The 23,061-nt window shown below is 45.8% G+C and overlaps 2 protein-coding genes across 6 annotated transcripts in view; one reads left to right on the top strand and one right to left on the bottom strand.

The window, feature by feature from the left end:
- Positions 1-380: 380 nt before the first annotated feature.
- On the bottom strand, positions 381-12,481 carry cptp (ceramide-1-phosphate transfer protein). Its single transcript, XM_072478230.1, has 2 exons — positions 12,344-12,481; positions 381-4,582 (listed from the first exon to the last, which is right to left on the bottom strand). Exons 1-2 carry the CDS (start codon positions 12,460-12,462, stop codon positions 4,060-4,062), a joined length of 642 nt encoding a protein of 213 aa, XP_072334331.1. The 5' UTR covers positions 12,463-12,481; the 3' UTR covers positions 381-4,059.
- Positions 12,482-12,542: 61 nt separating this feature from the next.
- Positions 12,543-23,061, top strand: part of ints11 (integrator complex subunit 11) — a 73,314-nt gene continuing 62,795 nt past the window's right edge. For 2 of the 5 annotated variants that reach the window (XM_072478229.1, XM_072478224.1), the window contains exons 1-3: positions 12,543-12,643; positions 16,416-16,517; positions 16,603-16,700. In XM_072478229.1, the coding sequence (XP_072334330.1) occupies positions 16,490-16,517; positions 16,603-16,700 (126 nt within the window). In that variant the 5' untranslated portion in view covers positions 12,543-12,643; positions 16,416-16,489. The other 3 variants (XM_072478225.1, XM_072478226.1, XM_072478227.1) reach the window with 3 other exon arrangements.

Below are 23,061 nucleotides of genomic sequence, written 5' to 3'. Positions count from 1 at the left end.
GCTCCGCTGGGCTCCGGGCCTGTGCACTGCACATGCGCGGGGCGGCCGCCATTTCTAGATGTCAGTTGCGGCTGTTGGGCACATCTTCCCACGATCAGAAACACCATGACCGATGGTTCCGCGACCCTCCCAACACCCACCCGTGAATGGTGGCGCAGACTGGAGGGACTGATGGCTTTCTTCTGCTCCAATTTCCTACATAACATGATATACACGACGGCAGTAGGACGATATTGGCATTAGTAACCTGGGAAATTCAATTTGCTTACCTGTTTTCCTGCACAACAAAGATTGATGAGCTTTTACCAGTTTATACACAAAGCAAAATTATGTTCACCACAATTTAATACTTTTAAAAAGTGAAAATAATTGCTCCAAAATTACAAAGATATCTTTAATTTTATTTAAATGATGAATCAGTTGAGGCCCAAGATTACATATAAAGATATTTCTGATATTATAAACATCTACATTTATGAGGAAGAAGTATTGCTTTTGAAGTGGTTGAATTTTAGACAAGATTATAACTGGACTAACACTTATAGAAATTCTCCAAAAGCAGGTCAATCAAACCCATTCACATATAATAGCTGAAAACAAGGATTGTAAGAATTAAGACATGTTCATAACAACGGATTATGTGAATAGGATTAGGGAAACAAAATCCGAGTCACAATATTGATCTCAGTGCAAATAATCATCAAGACTAGCTCCTTTTGTTCTTCACATAATTAATTAAACTTCATCTGTAATTGTGAAATCTCTTTATTTTTGTAACCATTTCCCATACATTTCCTCCCATGCCCCTGAAAGCAGGGTCGCCTCTTCCTGGGATGAAATGCCTCTGTATCCATTGTTCAAGTTTCGGTAGCTTCTTCAGTAGCTTCTTGGACCACAGGGAACATTATGGCTGAGCTGATCTTTGTTTTTTCCACTGAAATTCCACACGTAGTTTCTGCTGTTCCCTTCCTAAACCAGTTAATAGATTGGCGCTGTTACAGAATTCATTGACTCCCATTTCTGCTCTTCTGGAAGGGTTAAAATGAAAAAGACCTACTCTTCCCCAGCTAATCCACATAAGATCCATGCAGAGACCCAAAAGAGGTCCATTGTTCAACCCAAAGATTTGCTGCTCTCCTTTGAGACATTAAAATCAACCTGAATGACCGGAGTCTGGGGTGATGTGTGTGTGTGTGTCAGGGTTGGATGTCATGGCCTTTTGTCAACAAGACAAAATCCATGATCACTGGTCGATTGATCATTCTGGAAAACAGCAAATGCCAGTCAAATTGTACCCAGAAAGAGGTGGGCAAAAGAAAAAAAAAAGTAAATGGCTATTCTTTCTACACAGAATAATGAAAGCTTTCTAGGAGTCCTGAAACGAACATACATTCCCTTTTCAATTCCCAAATTGCAAAGTATATAATATGGTTAAAAAATACATGCAGTGTGTATACTAAGAAAACGCATAGTGCAAAACATTACGTAAACCATATTTTCCAGCTTGTAATGACTTCAAATTTCTCCAAATTCAATCTAATTCTTTTGCAAAAGTAATTCTGGGAGCTGGTCTCTTCATTACTGTGATAGTAATCTTATGGCTTGATTGCTCATTCCACACAATAGCTTTTGCTCAACTGAATTCATAGAATCACGACAGTGCACAATGAGGCCATTTGGCCCATCACGTTTTCACCAACCCTCCAAAAGAGCACTCTACCTCGGCCCACTCCCCCACCCTATCCCCGTAACCCCACCTAACCGTTGGACACTAAGAGGTAAATTAGCATGGCCAATTTACTTACCCTGCACATCTTTGGACTGAGGGAGGAAACCGGAGCACCCGGAGGAAACCCACACTGACGCGGGGAGAACGTGCAAACTCCACACAGACAGTCACCTCAGGCTGGAATTGAACCCGGAATCCTGGCGCTGAGGGGCAGCAGTGCTAACCACTGCACCACCGTGCTGCCCTCAAAACGCATAACAGACTGAGGGTAACAGGTTAAAATGAGAAACAGATCAGAATTAGAAATGGAGCGGATTTAAAAGCTAAAAAAAAAGCTGAAAATTCAGAGTAGGTCAGTCCGTTATCTGGTATGAGAACATTTTGAACCCTTCATCAGGACTTAATCATAGTTGGACCAGCATCTCGGAGCTTAGACACACTGAATTTAAAAATTATTGTTAAGTGGGAGGGAAGCTTCTTAAATGTACCCGTTTAGAATATAACAAAGCTAAGGAAATCATAAAGGAGGTGACTCATCACCCTATGTTTGATCTTCTGTTCATAGCTGTTCAACTGTGTATCACACGGCTGGGAATAGCCCTGGACCAATCGATGGCTTGGACTGAGTTGCCCAGTTTCAGCTGATGCGGTGCAGATGGCTTTGCTTGCCTGGGACAAAATAAACAATACCCCAAAAAATGTCAGTCACAATTAGTATTCCTGGTCACTGTCAGCCACCCTCCTAACCTACTGCAAAATTCCCAAATGTTCAAATCACTAGTAACAGAATCGGGCAGGACTGTGATGCATACGTTAGCCAAATAGGCTCCCAGCACACATTCAGACATGAAGAGTGGACAGTTGGAAAAGGTACAAGTTTCTGACAGACACCCTTGGAAGCATGTACCAACGGACACCATCTTGAGAGAGAAGAAAAATAATGGTGGGAGTGTTGGGGGGGGGGGGGGGAAATTTATATTGAGCGTCACCGTTTCTCATTGGAGACATCTGATCTTTTTTTTTTTTAATTTCCAATTAAGGGGCAATTTAGCGTGGCCAATCCACCTCCTTGCACACCTTTTTGGATTGTGGGGGTGAGACTCACGCAGACACAGGGAAAATGTGCAAACTCCACACGGACTGTGACCCAGGGTGGGAATTGAACCCGGGTCCTCGGCGCCGTGAGGCAGCAGTGCTAACCACTATGCCGCCATTCGGATACTTCAGATCCTCATTTACACATCCAAAGGTTATTAAAGCATGTACTGGGCAGCACGGTGTCGCAGTGGGTTAGCCCTGTTACCTCACGGCGCCGAGGTCCCAGGTTCGAACCTGGCTCTGGGTCTCTGTCTCTGCGGAGTTTGCACATTCTCCCTGTGTTTGCGTGGGTTTCGCCCCCACAACCCAAAGATGTGCAGGCTAGGTGGATTGGCCTCACTAAATTGTGCCTTAATTGTAAAAAGTGAATTGGGTACTCTAAATTTTTTTTTTTAATTAAAGCATGTTCTTGGTCAACAGTAGAGATTGAATTAAAACTCACTCTTGTGCATTGGAGCTTGAGGCATTGCAAATGGAATGTTTCTGAAATTTTGTGAAGGATCATTTCTCACCCTGGGGAAACGACACTGAGGCCATTTTACTCAATGTTTCAACAGATGTGCATTTTCACATCACGGATGGCGGCCATAAAAAAATGCAACAGCAATGGTGGTTTCTGCTGCAGCAAATATTGCACCTGCTGCATGGCAAACACCACTGGCAGTCAAAACGAAATGAAATACGGATCTTGAAGCAGACTACTTCATGAATCAAAGTCGCTACCAAAGTAAATGGATGGAGATTAGAGACAGTAGTCCTATGGAATGGAATGCTTTCTATTTTGGACAGCAGTGTCTGCAATCATTCTCAGGTTAGCTACTATATGTTTAAATGCAACACCACACTCCCCGTAATTTGCCCTAACCTTAGAGAAGTATCCTGGCTGTACCCAAATCCATTTTTCACTTTCAATACCAGTCATCCTATGCCCCTTCCAAACGAATTTAGTGCTGTGGGGCCTTTTGCAACTAGTTGGAAATTTCTCAACTTCATTCCACAAAGAATCCATACAGACAGGTGACATTTTCATCCCATCAGTCTGGGGACCTCATGGACATGAAAGGGGTAATATTCATCCTTTTTAATAAACAATTTTGAAGGGTGAATAATCAAAAGTATATTTTTCTGCTAAATGTGAAATACTTGGGAGCTGAAGTTTGCGTCTGAAGATGACACCATTAAAATACCCGACACTGCACCAGACAGCCTAACTGCTTTACAAAAGTGTACAATTAAGGAAGATCTAGAAAGCAGTGTTGATTATATAGTTCTTGTGTGATGTCATACGTCTTTGAAATGAGTGGTAGTGCGTCTCCCAGTGTAGCCACAACCTTTTCGCTCGGGCCCATATTCATAATCTCAAAGAAGCTTGCTCGGCTTGGCAGCATATAAAAGGCAATAGCTGCAGCTTTGCGCACTATCCAAGGATGGTAGTTGGCCAAGGAGTCATTATAGGCCTCTGAACAAAGGACGGACGTTTTGCTGTCATCAGATGCTACCCGCAACTTCTCCAGAAAGAGCTGCAGCCACTTGAGGGCACGGTGGAGCCTCAGTAACGTCCGACAACCAGATTCGTAGTGGTTGCCCCGCTTCTCCAGGTCCACAAGGCGGTGATCTACCTCGTATTTCACCATTGACTGAACTGTAAAATACATTTGGCCATTTGCACCACATCTGTAGTTTTCCAGAATTTGGATTTTGGCGACAGCATCATTTGAAATAAAGGAAAAGGCCGTCCCGAGACTATTCATGAACCTAAAGAGTAACAAAACAGAAATATATCTTAAAGCATCAACGGCAACCTTCTGGCTCATAAAAATGTAATTCAATCACTGATCTAACAAAAATTTTAATCAAAATACAATTGAGAAGCAATACTCCTAGAATAAACACAACATCAGTCTATTGTCAAGCAGGTCGTCACATCCAGAACAGTAGCTACAACTTGAACTCAGGAGTTTATCCTATATGATGCAGCTAAAAGATTGCAAATTCGACCCCTGACTTTTCACTGGTCTGGGATGGTAGACATACAACGTTGTACATCACCCCTAATGGTTAGAGAGAGGGGAAAACAGGGGTCCCAATCTCAATTGCTCCCCATTGAGACCCTGCTAGTAGCACCAAAGAGAACGGGACTGGAGTCAGCAATGATGTTTCCAGTTTGCCGAGCAGTCTGCCGACATGAATCATCAAGACTAACAGCTAAATGTTAGACACTCAGGCGATGTACTGAAGAGTTATCGAACTCCGAATGTATCCCAGCATAGAATCAGTACCTTCAGCAGAAGAATTAGCTAAAAAGATTTGTGAGGGATTAAAAGTGTCATAATCTGAGGCATGTACAAGTCACATTTCGATGCTAATGCTACTTCTTAGCACAATTGCTATTTCCTTTTGAAAATTTTGTCAATGCACAATGTGTAATCATTGCATGCCTTTCCACAGTAGCACCCAGCCATTAACTTGTCTGGATGTAGTGACTTGCTTTACAATGAACCGAATATTGTAGTAACCCTAGGATGAATGTTTTCGAGTGCAATTTCTACAAAATATGGAAGGGTTTTAACCAAGATTTAAAATTACAGCATATCCAATTTCATATCTATAAGCCCTGTTCCTGAACAAATTACTAATGAGCAGATTTATTTGAAGAAACTGCATTTGGGGAATTAAAAACCACTAAGTGGTTTGTTATGAATGTGCCACCTGCTTGGGTATGTAACTGAATGTACTATTAGTGTGGGAAAATTGGACATTTAACCAATGTCTGTTGATTTACAATGTGTGTGTAGTGCATTCCTGCACTAAAGGACTTTAACAGCTCTGTTCATTAAACAGCACAGCTCTAAACTCACTGAAAACTGAAACTTCAGGGGAGGTACGGTAGTGGAGTGCTTAGCACTGCTACCTCACGACACCAAGGACCCGGGTTCAATCCCGGTCCTGGGTCACTGTCCATGTGGAGTTTGCACATTCTTCCCGTGTCTGCGTGTGCCTCATCCCCACAACCCAAAGATGTGCAGTGTAGGTGGATTGGCCACGCTAAAATTTCCCCTTAATTGGAAAAAATAAATAATTGGCCTCTTTAAATTAAAAAAAAAAGTAAACTGAAACTTCACTTGCCTAAAATTTTAACTCTGGGCAGTTATGAATAAAATGAAATAGAAAAGAAATCTGACAATGCCAGGAATCAGAAGTAAAATTGGTCGATGGGGGAGTACACAATGGGTTATTGGCCCAGAGGTTACTTTGGAAGTGCTGCTGTCATTTCTCCAGTAAAAAAGATAGCAGTTTTGGGAAACCGGACATGCAAGGAATCATTTGGAAATCCAGATGTCGCTATCTGTGTTTCTCCAGATGGTGTACCGCTGAGACAAAAACAGAAAATTCTAGAAAATCTCAGCAAGTCTGACAGCATCTGTGGAGAGAGAAGAGAGCAAAGATTTAGAGTCTGGGTGACTCTTTGTCAGAGCTAGGGAAAACTGGAAATAGGATGTGATTTAAATTGTTGTGGTGGGGGGGGGTTGGAGCAGTGAGAGAAGGATAGAGTGCCAGTGATAGGTGGAGGCTAGGTGTACTGCTGAGGCTCCCCAGACTACAATCATTGGGGAATCTATTAAATAGTAAGAACTTCCACTCCTGCATCATTACTTTCATTGTAAAACTGTAGAACATCCTTGAAAAAGTTACACCTTGTTGACCTCGAGATGCAATTGAGTTTTCAATGGTGTACTAACTTCATTAGTGTGAAGGTATCCACTTTGGTAGGAAAAACAGAATGGCAGAGTATTATTTTTTGAAAAATATTTTTATTCTCCATTTTCACATTTTCTTCAGAATTTACACCCCACCAACAAACAGTAAACGGTAACGAATACAATGTCAATCCCCTTATCTACAACAATGATCCCATGCTCCCACCACCCCAAACAACGGCCCACCTGATAATAAAAGCATCAAATAAAACTAAACCTCCCAAGGTGGAAAAAAGGAAAAGGAATCAGGGATCACCCCTGGTCACCGTTGACACATATAATCCACCCTCCCTAATATTCAATGCCATCCAATCCCCGAAAGAGTACCGTGAATGGCACCCATGAATTGTAGACCCCCCCCCCCCCCCCCCACCCCTCCCAGACTCCTCCCCTCCACTTCCTCTTGTAAACTCCTTCCCCCAACCTCGGTTCCTCCCCCCAACTTTTTACCCCGGCTAGACTCACTGAAACCTGTTCTCCCAGGTTCCGATGGCCGCAGCCCCTCCCCCCATCTCACCCCCGTTCACTGGCCGGCTTAAACCGGCCAGCGTGGAGGCCCCCACCCGGGTCTCCTTCCCCCTTGCCCGGTCCCAGGAAAACCAAGAAATCCCCTTTAGCACACAACCCCAGCATACATCCAAGCCCCAAGAACCATCATTGTAAACAAAGGTTCCAACTCTTCCCTTGCCCAAATATATACAGCGTCGACTCATTTAGTACATACACCAACACGCAGTGAAAGAAATAAAGTTACATGAGGCTACATCGGTACACGACCCACTCAGTCCCATTTCTCAATTCTGCCAGTCCTTCTGCCTTCGCAAACTCCTCCGCCACTTCCGCTGTCCCAAAATAAAAGTCTTTGGATTTGGAGGTCACCCTCAACTTAGCTAGATATACTATACCGCACTGCACCTTGCTGATGTACAGTGCCTTCTTCATCCGGCTGAAGGCAGCCCGCCTCCTCGCCAGCTCCACCGTAACGTCCTGGTATATGCGTATACCAGCTCCAGCTCACTGCACCACCCGCTTCTGCTTTGCCCAGCACAGGACCTTCTCCTTCACGCTGTACCGACGGAAACAAACAGTTATTACTCTTGGCGGCTCACTCGCCTTTGGTATAGGCCTCCACGACCGATAAGCCCGATCCAGTTCGTATCGAAAGGGATCGTCCCTCTCCCCCAATAGCTCCGCCAACATCGTGGCAAAATACTCCGTCGGCCTCGGGCCTTCCACCCCTTCGGGCAGACCCACAATCCTCAGATTCTGCCGCCTGGATCTGTTTTCCAGGTCTTCCGTTTTGGCTCGCAGACCCTTGTTGGTCTCTATCACCCTCTGCAACTCCTTCCCCATCAAGGGGAGTTGATCTCTGTGCTGCGATAATGCCTCTTCCAGTTCCTTCAGTGTCTCACCTTGCTCCCGCACCTCCGCCGCTGCGCTTGATATCGCCGCCCTCACCGGGGCAATCGCCTCCTCCACCAGCACTTTCAATACCGCCCCCATCTCCTTCTTCATCGCTTCCATGTGCTTTGTGAACTGTTTTTCAAGTTCCACAACCATCACTTTGATCATTTCTTCTGCTGTGAGCGATGTGGCCTCCCCTGGTGCTCCAGCCTCCGCTTTCCTTACAGTTCCTGCGCTGACTTTTCCACTCACCGGCGGACTTTCACTAGCCCCCTTTTTCACGGCCCTTTTTCCCCCAAGCTTGGACATTTCTCCTCCCTGTGCCTTCTTACAGCTTTTTCAGCCTCGTGGGACCGGGTGTTAAAACCCCGAAATTTCTATTCCCGAGCGGGAGCCCTCCAGTGTGCGGCTGCCTCCCGCCCGCCGTCACCGGAAGTGAATGGCAGAGTATTACTTAAATGGTGATAAGGTTAAGAAATGCTGATGGACAAAGTGATCTGGGTGTGCCTGTACACCAATCCCTGAAAGCAAGCATGCAGATGCAACAAGCAGTTAAGATGACAAATGGTATGTTGGGCTTCATTGTAAAAGGATTTGAGTACAGGAGCAAGGGTGTCTCACTGCAGCTGTACAGGGCCTTGGTGAGATCATACCTGGAGTATTGTGTGTAGTTTTGGTCTCCTTGACTAAGAAAAGGTATACCTGCCATAGAGGGAGTGCAGCAAAGGTTCACCAGATTGAATCCTGGGATGGCAGGTCTGTTGTAGGAGGAGAGATTGGGTCAACCTGAGCGGTATTCACTGGAGTTAATTTCTGACAGGGGTGGACAGACTAGATGCAAGGATGTTGTTTCCTCTGGCTGGAGGGTCAAGAACAAGGGGGCCATAGTCTCAGGTTATGGGATAGGCCATTTAGGACTGAAATGAGGAAACCTCTTCACTTAAGAGGGTGGTGAACCTGTGGAATTCTTTACCACAGAAGGCTGTGAAGGCCAAGTCACTGAATATATTTAAGAAGAAAACACATAGATTTCTAGGCTCTAAAGGTATCAAGAGGCATAGGGAGAGCGCAGGAGTATGCCGTTGAGATACAAGATCTTACTGAATGGCGGAGTAGCCTTGAATGGCCAAATGACACACACCTACTCCTATTTTCTATGTTACTGCTTAAAGTCACCATAGTCCCAGATGACCATAGGCTGCTTTCCCCGTTGAGGGGGAAGAATTGACTGTGGTGATTTAACCTGAGGATCATCACACCTCAGGCGAGGGGCAAGGTCTTCATGAATGACCTCAGGCTGTTGGCCTTGCTCTGCATCACAAACCAGCTGTCCAGCCAACTGAGCTAAACCAGCCCCCAGTGCCAAACACCCTTAATGAAAAATGAAAATCGCTTATTGTCACAAGAAGGCTTCAAATGAAGTTACTGTGAAAAGCCCCTAGTTGCCACATTCCGGCGCCTGTTCGGGGAGGCTGGTACGGGAATTGAACCCGCGCTGTTGGCCTTTTTCTGCTTTACAAGCCAGCTGTTTGGCCCACTGTGCTAAACCAGCCCCCTGAAAAGTTAATTTTATATTTGCAAGATGTCAAATTTCTCCGTTTATGATAAAAGTTACACAAATGTTTAAAAATCTACCTAAATTGAATCATAATGATTTCTTTCATTTTCTGAAAATGTAAAAGTGAAGGATTTTAAGTGATTTTAACTACCTGGTTTTGTGATCTGTGAATACTTCAATGCCATGGACTACTTACTCTGCACACTGGCATTAGCTGTTGCACGCTCAGGCATCCCCTTGACTTGGTGCCAGATTTAAACTATTAGGAAAGGGGAAATACATGCCACAGAGATTGCTAGATCTTTGTGGGCAGCTTTCTGCGAGGTCACCAGAGAGCATCCTTGCTTTGTCACTGACTGCAAAACATGTTCTTCGAAGGACATGGTGCTGGTGACATCCCAAAAATCTGGAGCTGTCTTTTCAGCTATGGGAGGCAGTGGCGTTGTGGTTTTGGCGCTGGACTAATAATCCAGAGACCCAGGGTAATGATCTTGGGACCCTGGTATGAATCCCACCACTGCAGGTGGTGGAATTTAAACTCAATAACTCAGGAATTAAAAGTTTAATGATGATAGACATGAAACAATTGTCATAAAAACCCATCTGGTTCACTAATTTCTAACATTCTTGCCTGGAATACATGTGACTCCAGACCCACAGCAATGAGGTTGACTCCTAAATGCCTTCTGAAGTGGCCTGGCAAGCCACTCAGTTATATTCAACTGCTACAAAAAGCACGGGAAAAAATGAAACTGGACAGGCCACCCGGCATCGACCCAGGCACCGGAAGTGACAATGGCAAACTCAGCCCTGTCAACCCGCAAAGTCCTCCTTACTAACATATGGGGGCTTGTGCCAAAGCTGGGAGAGCTGCCTCGCAGATTAGTCAAACAGCAGCCTGACATAGTCATACTCACAGAATCTTACCTTGGAGACAATGTCCCAGACACCACTATCACCATTCCTGGGTATATCCTGTCTCACCGACAACCTGGGTTCGATTCCCAGCTTGGGTCACTGGCTGTGTGGAGTCTGCACGTTCTCCCAGTGTCTGCGTGGATTTCTTCCGGGTGCCCGGTTTCCTCCCACAAGCCCCGAAAGACATGCTTGTTAGGTGAATTGGACATTGTGATTTTTTTCCTCTGTGTACTCGAACAGGCACCGGAGTGTGGCGACTAGGGGATTTTCACAGTAACTTTATTGTTAATGTAAGCCTACTTGTGACACTAATAAAAGATTATAAACAAGAGAGAATCTAACCATCGCCCCATGATATTCAATGATATTACCATCGCTGAAAATCCCCCACAATCAACATCCTGGGTTTTACCATTGATCAGAAGATGAAATCCAGAGCAGATCAAAGGCTAGGAACCCGATGGCGAGTAATTCCCCTCACTTCCTGACGATTCCCCCCCCCCCCCACCCCCCCCCACCCACCCACCCCCCCCCACCCAAAGCCGAGTAACTCACCTCACTTCATGACGATTCCCCCCCACCCCCCACCCAAAGCCGAGTAATCACCTCACTTCCTGACGATTCCCCCCCACCCCCCACTCAAAGCCGAGTAACTCACCTCACTTCCTGACGATTCCCCCCCACCCAAAGCCGAGTAACTCACCTCACTTCCTGACGATTCCCCCCCCCACCCCCCACCCAAAGCCGAGTAACTCACCTCACTTCCTGACGATTCCCCCCCACCCCCCACCCAAAGCCGAGTAACTCACCTCACTTCCTAACGATTCCCCCCCACCCCCCACCCAAAGCCGAGTAACTCACCTCACTTCCTGACGATTTCCCCCCACCCAAAGCCGAGTAACTCACCTCACTTCCTGACGATTCCCCCCCCCCACCCATAGCCGAGTAACTCACCTCACTTCCTGACGATTCCCCCCCCACCCAAAGCCGAGTAACTCACCTCACTTCCTGACGATTCCCCCCCACCCAAAGCAGAGTAACTCACCTCACTTCCTGACGATTCCCCCCCACCCCCCACCCAAAGCCTGTCCACCATCTACAAGGCACAAGTCAGGAGTGTAATGGAATACTCTCCATTTGTCTGGATGAGTGCAGCTCCAACAACTCGAGAAGCTTGACACCATCAAGGACAAAGTAGCCCACTTGATTACTACCACTCCACAAACATTTAAACCCTCTACCACCGGCGAACAGTGGCAGCCATGAGCATCATATAAGATGCACTGCAGTAACTCACCAAGGCTCCTTAGGCAGCACCTTTCAAATCCATGACCACTACCATCAAGTAAGACAAGAACAGTAGATACCTGGGAACCCCACCACCTGAACGATCCCCTCCAAGTCACACACACCACCCTGACGGAAATATATCGTAGTTCCTTCACTGTCACGGAGTCAAAATCCTGTAACTCCCTCCCTCACAGCCCTATGGGTGTACTTACACGTCAAGACTCCAGCAGTTCAAGAAGGCTTACCAACATCTTCTGAAGGTCAACTAGGGATGGGCAATAAATGCTGGCCTAGCCAGTGACACCCACATCCTGGACATGAATGTTTTTAAAATTCTGTATAGCGCCATTATTAGGTTGAGAGATACATGATATATAAATCGTGAAACGCTATTTAATGAAGAGGTTATCTTCACTCAGGTGTATATGATAGCTGACATAACTTTCATCTCCATTATCACCATGAGAAATGGCTCACTTCATTCTCTCCACATATTTCGCCTCGTTAGTTTTGCACGCTATTAAACAGCCTTTGCCCACACACTGAACAAATTTGATTAGGATGAGAGGATTATTTGAAGCCACTCACTTTACCAGCCCCTTCCATCCGTTTAAATAGTGCTCTTGCAGGATCTCCCCGTCGTCAGTCAGACAGTTCCTGAATGACTCCAAAGCCTCAGACAGACTGAATCTCCCCGGGGCGGCCATTTCCAAACCGGAAACTACCCCCGGGAAGCGCGGCGTTCATTGACCAATCACAGGGCGGGCCCCCTTACCGGAAGTCCCTCCTTCCGACCGTGGAGCGTCCCATTGGTTGCTGCCTCTGACTGTCAGGAGAGGCGGGATCGTTTCCTGGTAACGCTTGGCCTACTCGGGTCCTGGCAGTGAGGTAGGCCTGAAGCTGGTGTGGGGTTTAGTGGCTAAGGTGTGTACGAGCGTGTGGGGAGGAGAGGAGAGGAAAATAAAAGAATAGAATAGAATAGGCTAGGCTAGGCGAGGCCACCGTGTATTTATAACCCTGTGTAGCAAGAAAGAGGCAATAATCCGAGTTTTTAAACTGCATTGCCTAAAATGGTAGCCTGAAGACTGCGGTGTTATATTAATGCCAATGAATGAGGAGGCCTCAGCTAGTTTTCTCCTCTGTCCACTTTAACCATAAGACAGAGGAGCAGAATTAGGCCACTCGGCCCATCGAGTCTGCTCCGCCGTTCAATCATGGCTGATGTTTTCTCATCCCCATTCTCCTGCCTTCTCCCCATAATCCCTGATCCCCTTATTAATCAAGAACCTATCTATCACTGTCTTAAAGACACTCAATGAATTGGCCTCCACAGCCTTCTGTGGCAAAGAGTTCCACAGATTCACCACCCTCTGGTTGAAGAAATTCCTCCTCACCTCTGTTTAGGGGCAGCACGGTAGCATTATGGATAGCACAATTGCTTCACAGTTCCAGGGTCCCAGGCTCGATTCCGGCTTGGGACACTGTCTGTGCGGAGTCAGCACATCCTCCCCGTGTGTGCGTGAGTTTCCTCCGGGTTCTCTGGTTTCCTCCACAGTCCAATGATGTGCAGGTTAGGTGGATTGGCCATGATAAATTGCCCTTAGTGTCCAAAATTGCCCTTAGTGTTGGGTGAGGTTACTGGGTTATGGGGATAGGGTGGAGGTGTTGACCTTGGGTAGGGTGCTCTTTCCAAGAGCCGGTGCAGACTCGATGGGCCGAATGGCCTCCTGCACTGTAAATTCTATGATTAAAGGATCGTCCCTTTAGTCTGAGATGGTGTCCTCTGGTTCTAGTTTTTCCTACAAGTGAGAACAGCCTCTCCACGTCCACTCTATCCAGGCATCGCAGTATCTTGTAAGTTTCAATAAGATCCCCTCTCATCCTTCTGAACTCCAACGAGTACAGACCCAGAGTCCTCAAACGTTCCTCATACGATAAGTTCCTCATTCCAGGGATCATTCTTGTGAACCTCCTCTGGACCCTTTCCAAGGCCAGCACATCCTTCCTTAGATATGGGGCCCAAAACTGCTCACAATACTCCAAATGGGGTGTGACCAGAGCCCTATACAGTCTCAGCAGTACATCCCTGGTCTTGTGTTCTAGCCCTCTTGACATGAATGCTAACATTGCATTTGCCTTCTTAACTGCCGACTGAACCTGCACATTAACCTTAAGAGAATCGTGAACAAGGACTCCCAAGTCCCTTTGTACTTCTGCTTTCCGAAGCATTTCCCCATTTAGAAAATAGTCTATGCCTAAATTCCTCCTTCCAAAGTGCATAACCTCACACTTTTCCACATTGTATTTCATTTGCCACTTCATTGCCCACTCTCCTAGCTTGTCCAAGTCCTTCTGCAGCCCCTTGCTTCCTCAATACTACCTGTCCCTCTACAGATCTTTGTATCATCTGCAAACTTAGCAATAGTGCCTTCAGTACCTTCTTCCAGATCATTAATGTATGGATCTTTACTGCACCTGCAAACCACTACAGTCTATTTGATTCACTTTAATCTTTCAAGCTCTCCCTTTTTAATGGGACTCATGGCTTTGAGTTAAAATCATTGGATAAGTGTTTGAAAACAGTTTTTGAATGATGAGCAGATTGCCTATGAATGAGGGTTTGGGCCGTCATAGTGAAGCAGTTTTTTAAAAAATCATAATAGCCTGACAGCTTCATGACTATTACTGGCACTGACTGACATCAGCTTTTTATTTTTTCGTTATCCTTTCTATCCAATTGAAATTCCCAAACTCCAAATGTGGGATTTGAATCCAAGGTCTCTGGATTATTATTCCAGGTCTCTGGATTTTTTTTGTTGTCATCAAGTAACCACTATGTTACTGCACCCATTGATTTTACAAAAATCTTTATCGATGAGAACGAGTGCAGGTAGAAAAGCCCATAAAAAACAGGTGTGTTTTAAGGTTTTATACATTGGATATGAAAGTAAGAAGTTAATTTGTTTAAAGCTTTGCACCTGTCATAACATTGAAGCTCCACTAGAATGATAGGCAACATGTTTAGTTCATAGAGCACCGTTGGCATTGAAAAATTTCCTAAGTTGCTTCATAGAATCATAGAGGAAGGCCATTTAGCCCATTGAGTCTATACTGACCCCCTGAAAGAACTCCCTAACTAGGCCCACTCCCCCACCGTATCCCTGTAACCTCGTAACCCCACCGAACCTTTGGACACTATGGGCAATTTAGCACGAGCAATCCACCTAACCCGCATATCTTTGGACTGTGGGAGAAAACCGGAGCACCCGGAGGAAACCCATGCAGACACAGGGAGAATGTACAAATTCCACACACAGTCATCTGAGGCCGCAATTGAACCTAGGTCCCTGGTGCTTGGAGGCAACAATGCTAACCACTGTCCCACCAGAGATGTAATCAGACAAAAATGCCAGAAGTAAAAGCTGTAGTTAGGACAATCGGCTCAAAAATTGGATCTTTCTTCATGGAGCAAATCAAGTGAATTAGAGATTTAATAAAGGTTTTCAAGACTTGGAGATTTTAACGGGTAAACGGTGGAAAAGAGTCTCCAGTTGTTGGCATAGTGGCACAAGATTGAGCGGGGGGGGGGGGACGCACAAGATTGAGGATTATACTGGAAGAATGACAGGACAAGTTAGCAGAACCTTTTTCACACACAGGAATTGACTATTGAGGTTGAGACTATCATGGTTTAAAAAAATGAATAAATTGAGATGGACTTTTGTAAAAAGAAATATGAGAGGGAATCTGATTAGAATAGATTGCTTCAGGACGGCCCGGTGGTGCCGTGGCGAGCGCTGCTGCCTCACAGCGCTGAAGACCCGTGTTTAATCTCAGCCCCAGGTCACTGTAAGTCTGGAGTTTGCACATTCTCTCTGTGTCTGCAGGGGTTTCACCCCCACAACCCAAAGATGTGCAGGTTAGGTGGTTTGGTCACGCTAAATTGCCTCTTAATTGGAAAAAAATAATTGGGTACTCTAAATTTATTTTTAAAAAGAATAAATTGCTTCAGTTAAAATGGCGACAGCACAAACTCCAAATTTTTATGATTTCACCACTTGTTTAGTATTGAGTGATTGAGAAAGTTAGAATCCTTTTCGCACATAGTGGCTACTGAGGTTGAAACTGTAACTGTTTTAATAAAAGGATTTTCTTTTCTTTTTGCTTTATAAATTTAGAGTACCCAATTATTTATTTCCAATTAAGGGGCAATTTAGCATGGCCAATCCACCTACCCTGCACATCTTTTGGGTTGCAGGGGTGAGACCCATGCAGACACTGGGAGAATGTGCAAACTCCACACGGACAGTGACCCAGGGCTGGGACCGAACCCGGGTCCTCGGCGCCATGAGGCAGCAGTGCTAACCACTGTGCCACCGTGTCGCCTTTAATAAAATAAATTGAATAAGTATTTGCGAAAGACATTTTATAAGAGGTTGTAGAGATATAGCTGTTGAAAAAATGATTCTAAGGTTATCACAGATACTTGGAGGTGGTATTATTTTTCCTCCAGACTTCAAGACAAACTGATATACTCCTTTCCCCTCTCCACCTGATGCACAGAGACATCCTCCTCTTCCCTCCCCTTTCCTATCTGTACATAGCAGACAGTAAACAGCTGAATCAAGTGATCTCTCATGATGTGTTTTAAACTTAGCAGATCTGCTTTGCTGAATTTAAGATGAGTGACTGATTTCATCGGAGCGATCTTGGTGCAGGGACATCTGGTTGCAAATGCCGGAAATAAAAGTCACACCTTTGGGTAAGAAGGCAGACGTTGAGCCAATTTAATAGATGCAATCCTTTGCATGATGAACTTACAAAATGACGAGTCCTTGCTTTTGCAGGGGCGGGCCAAGATGTGGGTCGCAGCTGTATCCTGGTCTCAATTGGTGGGAAAAACGTGATGCTGGATTGTGGAATGCACATGGGATATAATGATGATGTAAGTACATGAAATTATTGAACAGTGGAAAATTCAAAAAAGCACCAGCTGAAGAATGATTAAATAATGGAATTTCACAATCTGGATTCATACAGCTTATTTGTCAGTTTTTGTGTCTCCGCGCTGCCTCACCAGAAGAGGTGTTGCAGGGCTCCCAGCCTCCTGCAGCTTGAGGCATCCCATATCATTGGACACATAGCATCTCCATAACTGGGGACAGTTAACCAGCATCCATCCTGCTGTGCTGACAATGATTCACACTGAGGCTGAGGAAAGACCCTTAGTTTCAGTTCACTGGCCTACATGTTCTGATAGGCTTAGGGAGAGTGTAAGAACACAAAGATTAGGAGCAGGAGTATGACCCCCACCCCCCTGTTCAATAAGATCATTGTTGATCTGATACCAGAACTCTGCTTTCCTGCTCTATCCCCATATCCCCCTATTCACATCGTGCCCAAACATCTATAGTAATTTCCAAACTCTCCACAAGTACAAGCTCTCTGAAACTGTCTTTAGAACATTACAGCAGTACAGGCCCTTCGGCCTTCAATGTTGCGCCGACCTGTGAAACCACTCTAAAGCCCACCTACACTATTCCCTTATTGTCCATATGTCTATCCAATGACCATTTGTATGCCCTTAGTGTTGGCAAGTCCACTACTGTTGCAGGCAGGGCATTCCACGCCCTTACTTCTCTCTGAGTAAAGAACCTACCTCTGACATCTGCCGTATATCTTTCTCCCCTCAATTTAAAGCTATGTCCCCTCGTGCTAGACATCACCCTCCGAGGAAGAAGGCTCTCACTGTCCACCCTATCCAATCCTCTGATCATCTTGTATGCCTCAATTAAGTCACCTCTTAACCTTCTTCCCTCTAACGAAAACAGCCTCAAGTCCCTCAGCCTTTCCTCATAAGATCTTCCCTCCATACCAGGCAACATTCTGGTAAATTTCCTCTGCACCCTTTCCAATGCTTCTACATCCTTCCTCTAATGCGGCGACCAGAATTGCATGCAATACTCCAAATGCGGCAGCACCAGAGTTTTGTACAGCTGCAACATGACCTCATGGCTCCGAAACTCAATCCCTCTACCAATAAAAGCTAATACACCATACGCCTTCTTAACAACCCTCTCAACCTGGGTGGCAACTTTCAGGGATCTATGTACATGGACACCGAGATCTCTCTGCTCATCCACACTGCCAAGAATCTTACCATTAGCCCAGTATTCTGTCTTCCTGTTATTCCTTCCAAAATGAATCACCTCACACTTTTCTGCATTAAACTCCATTTGCCACCTCTCAGCCCAGCGCTGCAGCTTATCTATGTCCCTCTGTAACTTGTAACATCCGTCCGCACTGTCCACAATTCCACCGACTTTAGTGTCATCTGCAAATTTACTCACCCATCCTTCCAAGCCCTCCAGGTCATTTATAAAAATGACAAACAGCAGTGGCCCCAGTAACTGGACTCCAGTCTGAACATTTCCCATCAACCACCACCCTTTGTCTTCTTCCAGCTAGCCAATTTCTGATCCAAACTGCTAAATCACCCTGAATCCCATGCCTCCGTATTTTCTGCAGTAGCCTACCGTGGGGAACCTTATCAAACGCTTTACTGAAATCCATAAACACCACATCAACTCCTTTACCCTCATCCACCTGTTTGGTCACCTTCTCAAAGAACTCAATAATGTTTGTGAGGCACGACCTACCCTTCACAAAACCGTGTTGACTATCTCTAATCAAATTATTCCTTTCCAGATGATTATACATCCTATCTCTTATAAACCTTTCCAAGATTTTGCCCACAACAGAAGTAAGGCTCACTGGTCTATAGTTACCGGGGTTGTCACTACTCCCCTTCTTGAACAAGGGGACAACATTTGCTATCCTCCAGTCTTCTGGCACTATTCTGTAGACGAAGATGACTTAAAGATCAAAGGCAAAAGCTCAGCAATCTCCTCCCTAGCTTCCCAGAGAATCCTAGGATAAATCCCATCCGGCCCAGGGGACTTATCTATTTTCACACTTTCCAGAGTTGCTAACACCTCCTCCTTATGAACCTCCAAGCCCTTCTAGTCTAGTAACCTGAATCTCAGTATTCTCCTCGACAACATTGTCTTTTTCCTGTGTGAATACTGACGAAAAATATTCATTTAGCACCTCTGCTATCTCCTCGGACTCCAAGCACAACTTCCCATTATTGTCCTTGACTGGCCCTACTCTTACCCTAGTCATTCGTTTATTCCTGACATATCTATAGAAAGCTTTAGGGTTATCCTTGATCCTACCTGCCAAAGACTTCTCATGTCCCCTCCTGGCTCTTCTTAGCTCTCTCTTTAGGTCCTTCCTAGCTAACTTGTAACTCGAGCGCCCTAACTGAACCTTCATGTCTCATCTTTACATAAGCCTCCTTCTTCCTCTTGACAAATGTTTCGACTGCTTTAGTAAACCACGGTTCCCTTGCTCGACCACTTCCTCCCTGCCTGACAGGTACATACTTGCCCTGGTTCATTACCCAGTACCAAATCCAATATGGCCTCGCCTCTCGTTGGCCTATCTACATACTGTGTCAGGAAACCCTCCTGCACTCATTGGACAAAAACGGACCCATCTAAAGTACTCGAACTATAGCGTTTGCAGTCAATATTTGGAAAGTTAAAGTCCCCCATAACAACTACCCTGTTGCTTTCGCTCCTATCCAGAATCATCTTTGCAATCCTTTCCTCTACATCTCTGGAACTTTTCGGAGGCCTATAGAAAACCCCTAACAGGGTGACCTCTCCTTTCCTGTTTCTAACCTCAGCCCATACTACCTCAGTAGATGAGTCCTCATCAAAAGTCCTTTCTGCCACCGTAATACTGTCCTTGACTAAAATGCCACCCCTTCCCCTCTTTTACCACCTTCCCTGCGCTTACTGAAATATCTAAACCCCGGCACCTGCAACAACCATTCCTGTCCCAGGTACCAACCCATGCCGCAAGTTCACCCACCTTATTCCGGATGCTCCTGGCATTGAAGAAGACACACTTTAAACCACCTTCATGCCTGCCGGTACACTCCTGCAACTTTGAAATCTTACTCATGACCTCACTACTCTCAACCTCCTGTATACTGGAGCTACAATTCAGGTTCCCAAGCCCCTGCTGAACTAGTTTAAACCCTCCCGAAGAGCATTAGCAAATTCCCCCCCCAGGATATTGATACCCCTCTGGTTCAGGTGTAGACCATCCCGTTTGTAGAGGTCCCACCGACCCCAGAATGAGCCCCAATTATCCAGAACTCTGAAACCTTCCCTCCTGTACCACCCCTGTAGCCACGTGTTCAACTCCTCTCTCTCCCTATTCCTCGCCTCGCTATCATGTGGCACGGGTAACAACCCAGAGATAATAACTCTGTTTGTCCTAGATCTAAGTTTCCACCCTAGCTCCCTGAATTCCTGCCTTACATCCCTATCCCTACCTATGTCGTTGGTACCTATATGGACCACGACTTGGGGCTGCTCCCCCTCCCCCTTAAGGATCCCGAAAACACGATCCGAGACATCACGCATCCTGGCACCTGGGAGGCAACACACCAACCGCAAGTCTCTCTCGTTCCCACAGAATCTCCTATCTATCCCCCTAACTATGGAGTCTCCAATGACTAATGCTCTACTCCTCGCCCCCCTTCCCTTCTGAGCAACAGGGACAGACTCTGTGCCAGAGACCTGTACCCCATGGCTTACCCCTGGTAAGCCCCCCCCCCCCCCCCCCCAAACAGTATCCAAAGCGGTATACTTGTTACTAAGGGGAACGACTACAGGGGATCCCTGTACTGACTGCTTCCTCCCAGCCCCTCTCACCGTCACCCATCTATCTTTATTCTTCGGAGTAACTACATCCCTGAAGCTTCTATCTATGACCACCTCTGCCTCCCGAATGATCCGAAGTTCATCCAGCTACAGTTCCCTAACGCGGTTTCTGAGGAGCTGGAGATGGGTGCAATTCCCACAGATGAAATCAGCAGGGCCACTGACAGCGTCCCTCACCTCAAACATTCTGCAGGAGGAACATTGCACTACCTTCCCTGCCATCCCCTCTAGATAAAAAAAGAGCTTACCTGTTATTCACTCCCCTTCTCAGCAAGCACTCACTCAGCAACCTCTGCGCCCTGCACGATAACACCTGAGGGAAAATAAAAGAAAAACTACTTACCAGTCACCAGCCAATCCCTTACCTGCAGTCCGTGACATCACGGTTCAACTTCTTTCTATTTCTACCTGCCCTCCAGCCTTCCTCTTGATCTTTACAGCGTTTTTTTTTTTTTGGTTAGAGGAGGGGGTAGGGAGGGAAACACTGAAAAAGTGTTTCAGGTTTAAGTGTCATTTGACAACAGCTCTTCCACAAACCACCTTTAAGTTAGGGTGAGCACAACGGCGTTTGCAAATTTCCCCCGCAACAGCCAATCAGCAGCTCTGCTCTACTGCCCACTGCTGGCTGCTTGTCTTCACTTGAACAGCTAGGGTCTCTTGCTCAGGTACACCTTCAAGTTAGGGTGAGCACAATGGCTGTTGCGGGGAAATTTGCATACACCATTGTGCTCACCCTAACTTGAAGGTGTACCTGAGCAAGAGACCCTAGCTGTTCAAGTGAAGATAAGCTTCCAGCAGAGGGCAGTAGAGCAGAGATGCTGATTGGCTGTTGCGGGGGAAATTTGCATACACCAATCAGCAGCTCTGCTCTACTGCCCTCTGCTGGAAGCTTATCTTCACTTGAACAGCTAGGGTCTCTTGCTCAGGTACATCTTCAAGTTAGGGTGCGCACAATGGTGTGTGCAAATTACCCCTGCAACAGTCCGTCAGCAGCTCCGCTCTACTGCCCTCTGCTGGATGCTTGTCTTCACTTGAACTGCTAGGGTCTCTTGATCAGGTACACCTTTAAGTTAGGGTGAGCACAACGGCGTACGCAAATTTCCCCCACAACAGCCGACCAGCAGCTCCACTACTGCTTTCTGCTGGATGCTTGTCTTCACTTGAACAACTACAGTCTCTTGCTCAGGTACACCTTCAAGTTAGGGTGAGCACAACTGCGTATGCAAATTTCCCCCGCAACAGCCAGTCTTTAAATGTAAGGGGTGCGGATAATGTTCTCGTCCCGTTCTCTTTGAACATGGGATGAAATCAGGCAGATTTGGGTTCTTGCACAACTGCCTTCCAGCTTAGATCAGCTATCTTAGCTTAGACTGACGATCAAACCTGGGGCTACCCTAGTGTATGTGGGTCAGCTATTTGTGGAATAAATAGGTCAGGGAAACTAATGAGCTTGATAATTTATGTATAGCTTCTATTTCTAAGGTAGAATAAGATTTTTTTGTTCAACTTCAACTCCACACATTGTGACCGTCTGAACCTGTCTTTTGAAGATGTATAGTTTATGCAAGTTCAATCCCTGAAATTTCCATAAAACTATCGGTGGAATTAAAGATGGCAGAGAAATAATAAGTATATTCAGCAGTGGTTTGTGCTGTAACTGCAAATGAAAAGTGCAGACTTCAGGATTAGCATTTAAATTGAGCCCATTGCTTACAGACTGTACTTGCCATGTTGTGAATGAACTGTGAGTCATGACTACATCACGAGCAGAATCAGAAATTTCAATATTTCAGTACAAGGACTGCTTGCTACAACAAATTTTAATTTTTCCCTTTCCACAGCTAGGGACAATAGATAGGGAACACTTTAATAATGATCTTTATTGTCACAAGTAGGCATACATTAACACTGCAATGTAGTTACTGTGAAAAGCCCCTAGTCGCCACATTCCGGTGCCTGTTCGGGTACACAGAGGGAGAATTCAGATTGTCCAAGTTATCTAACAGCACGTCTTTGGGGACTTGTGGGAGGAAACCGGAACATCTGGAGGAAACCCATGCAGACACAGGGAGAACGTGCAGACTCCACACAGACAGTGACCCAAGCCGGGAATCGAACCTGGGATCCTGGAACTGTGAAGCAACAGTGCTAACCACTATGCTACCATGCCGACCGTAAAAACCACTTCATCCGTGGGTGGGATCGGACTTCGTCCCTAGATGAGATTCTAATGTGCTTACAAATGCACACGAATCTCAAAGTAATTTCTTTCATCCTTTTTCTTTATTCAATCACCTCTTCTTGCGACTGGATGTTCTCTGATGATGTACTACCCCTGGTGATTTTATGACTTTGTTCTTCCAATAGGAAGTCTGGCCCTTTCTGAGCACTTGGCTGAAGTTCAGGCGAATGCGGTGCTTTTAAGTAAACGGCTGGACAATGAGGCAAGGCCGTGCCTAGATTTCCAATAGTGCAGCCCCACTGGGCAAGGATCCTTTGCTCAGA

This window comes from Scyliorhinus torazame, chromosome 16, assembly GCF_047496885.1.
Source record: "Scyliorhinus torazame isolate Kashiwa2021f chromosome 16, sScyTor2.1, whole genome shotgun sequence".
In the NCBI taxonomy this organism is placed as follows: Eukaryota; Metazoa; Chordata; class Chondrichthyes; order Carcharhiniformes; family Scyliorhinidae; genus Scyliorhinus; species Scyliorhinus torazame.
Note: the sequence above shows the minus strand (reverse complement) of the source record. Positions and strands in the feature narration are given on the sequence as shown.

Excerpts from the sequence above, each read along its gene's own strand:
- cptp (XM_072478230.1), bottom strand. The coding sequence starts at position 12,462 with ATGGCCGCCCCGGGGAGATTCAGTCTGTCTGAGGCTTTGGAGTCATTC. Across the intron at positions 4,583-12,343 it reads GGATGGAAGGGGCTGGTAAA|GTTCATGAATAGTCTCGGGA; the intron begins GTGAGTGGCTTC and ends GTTACTCTTTAG.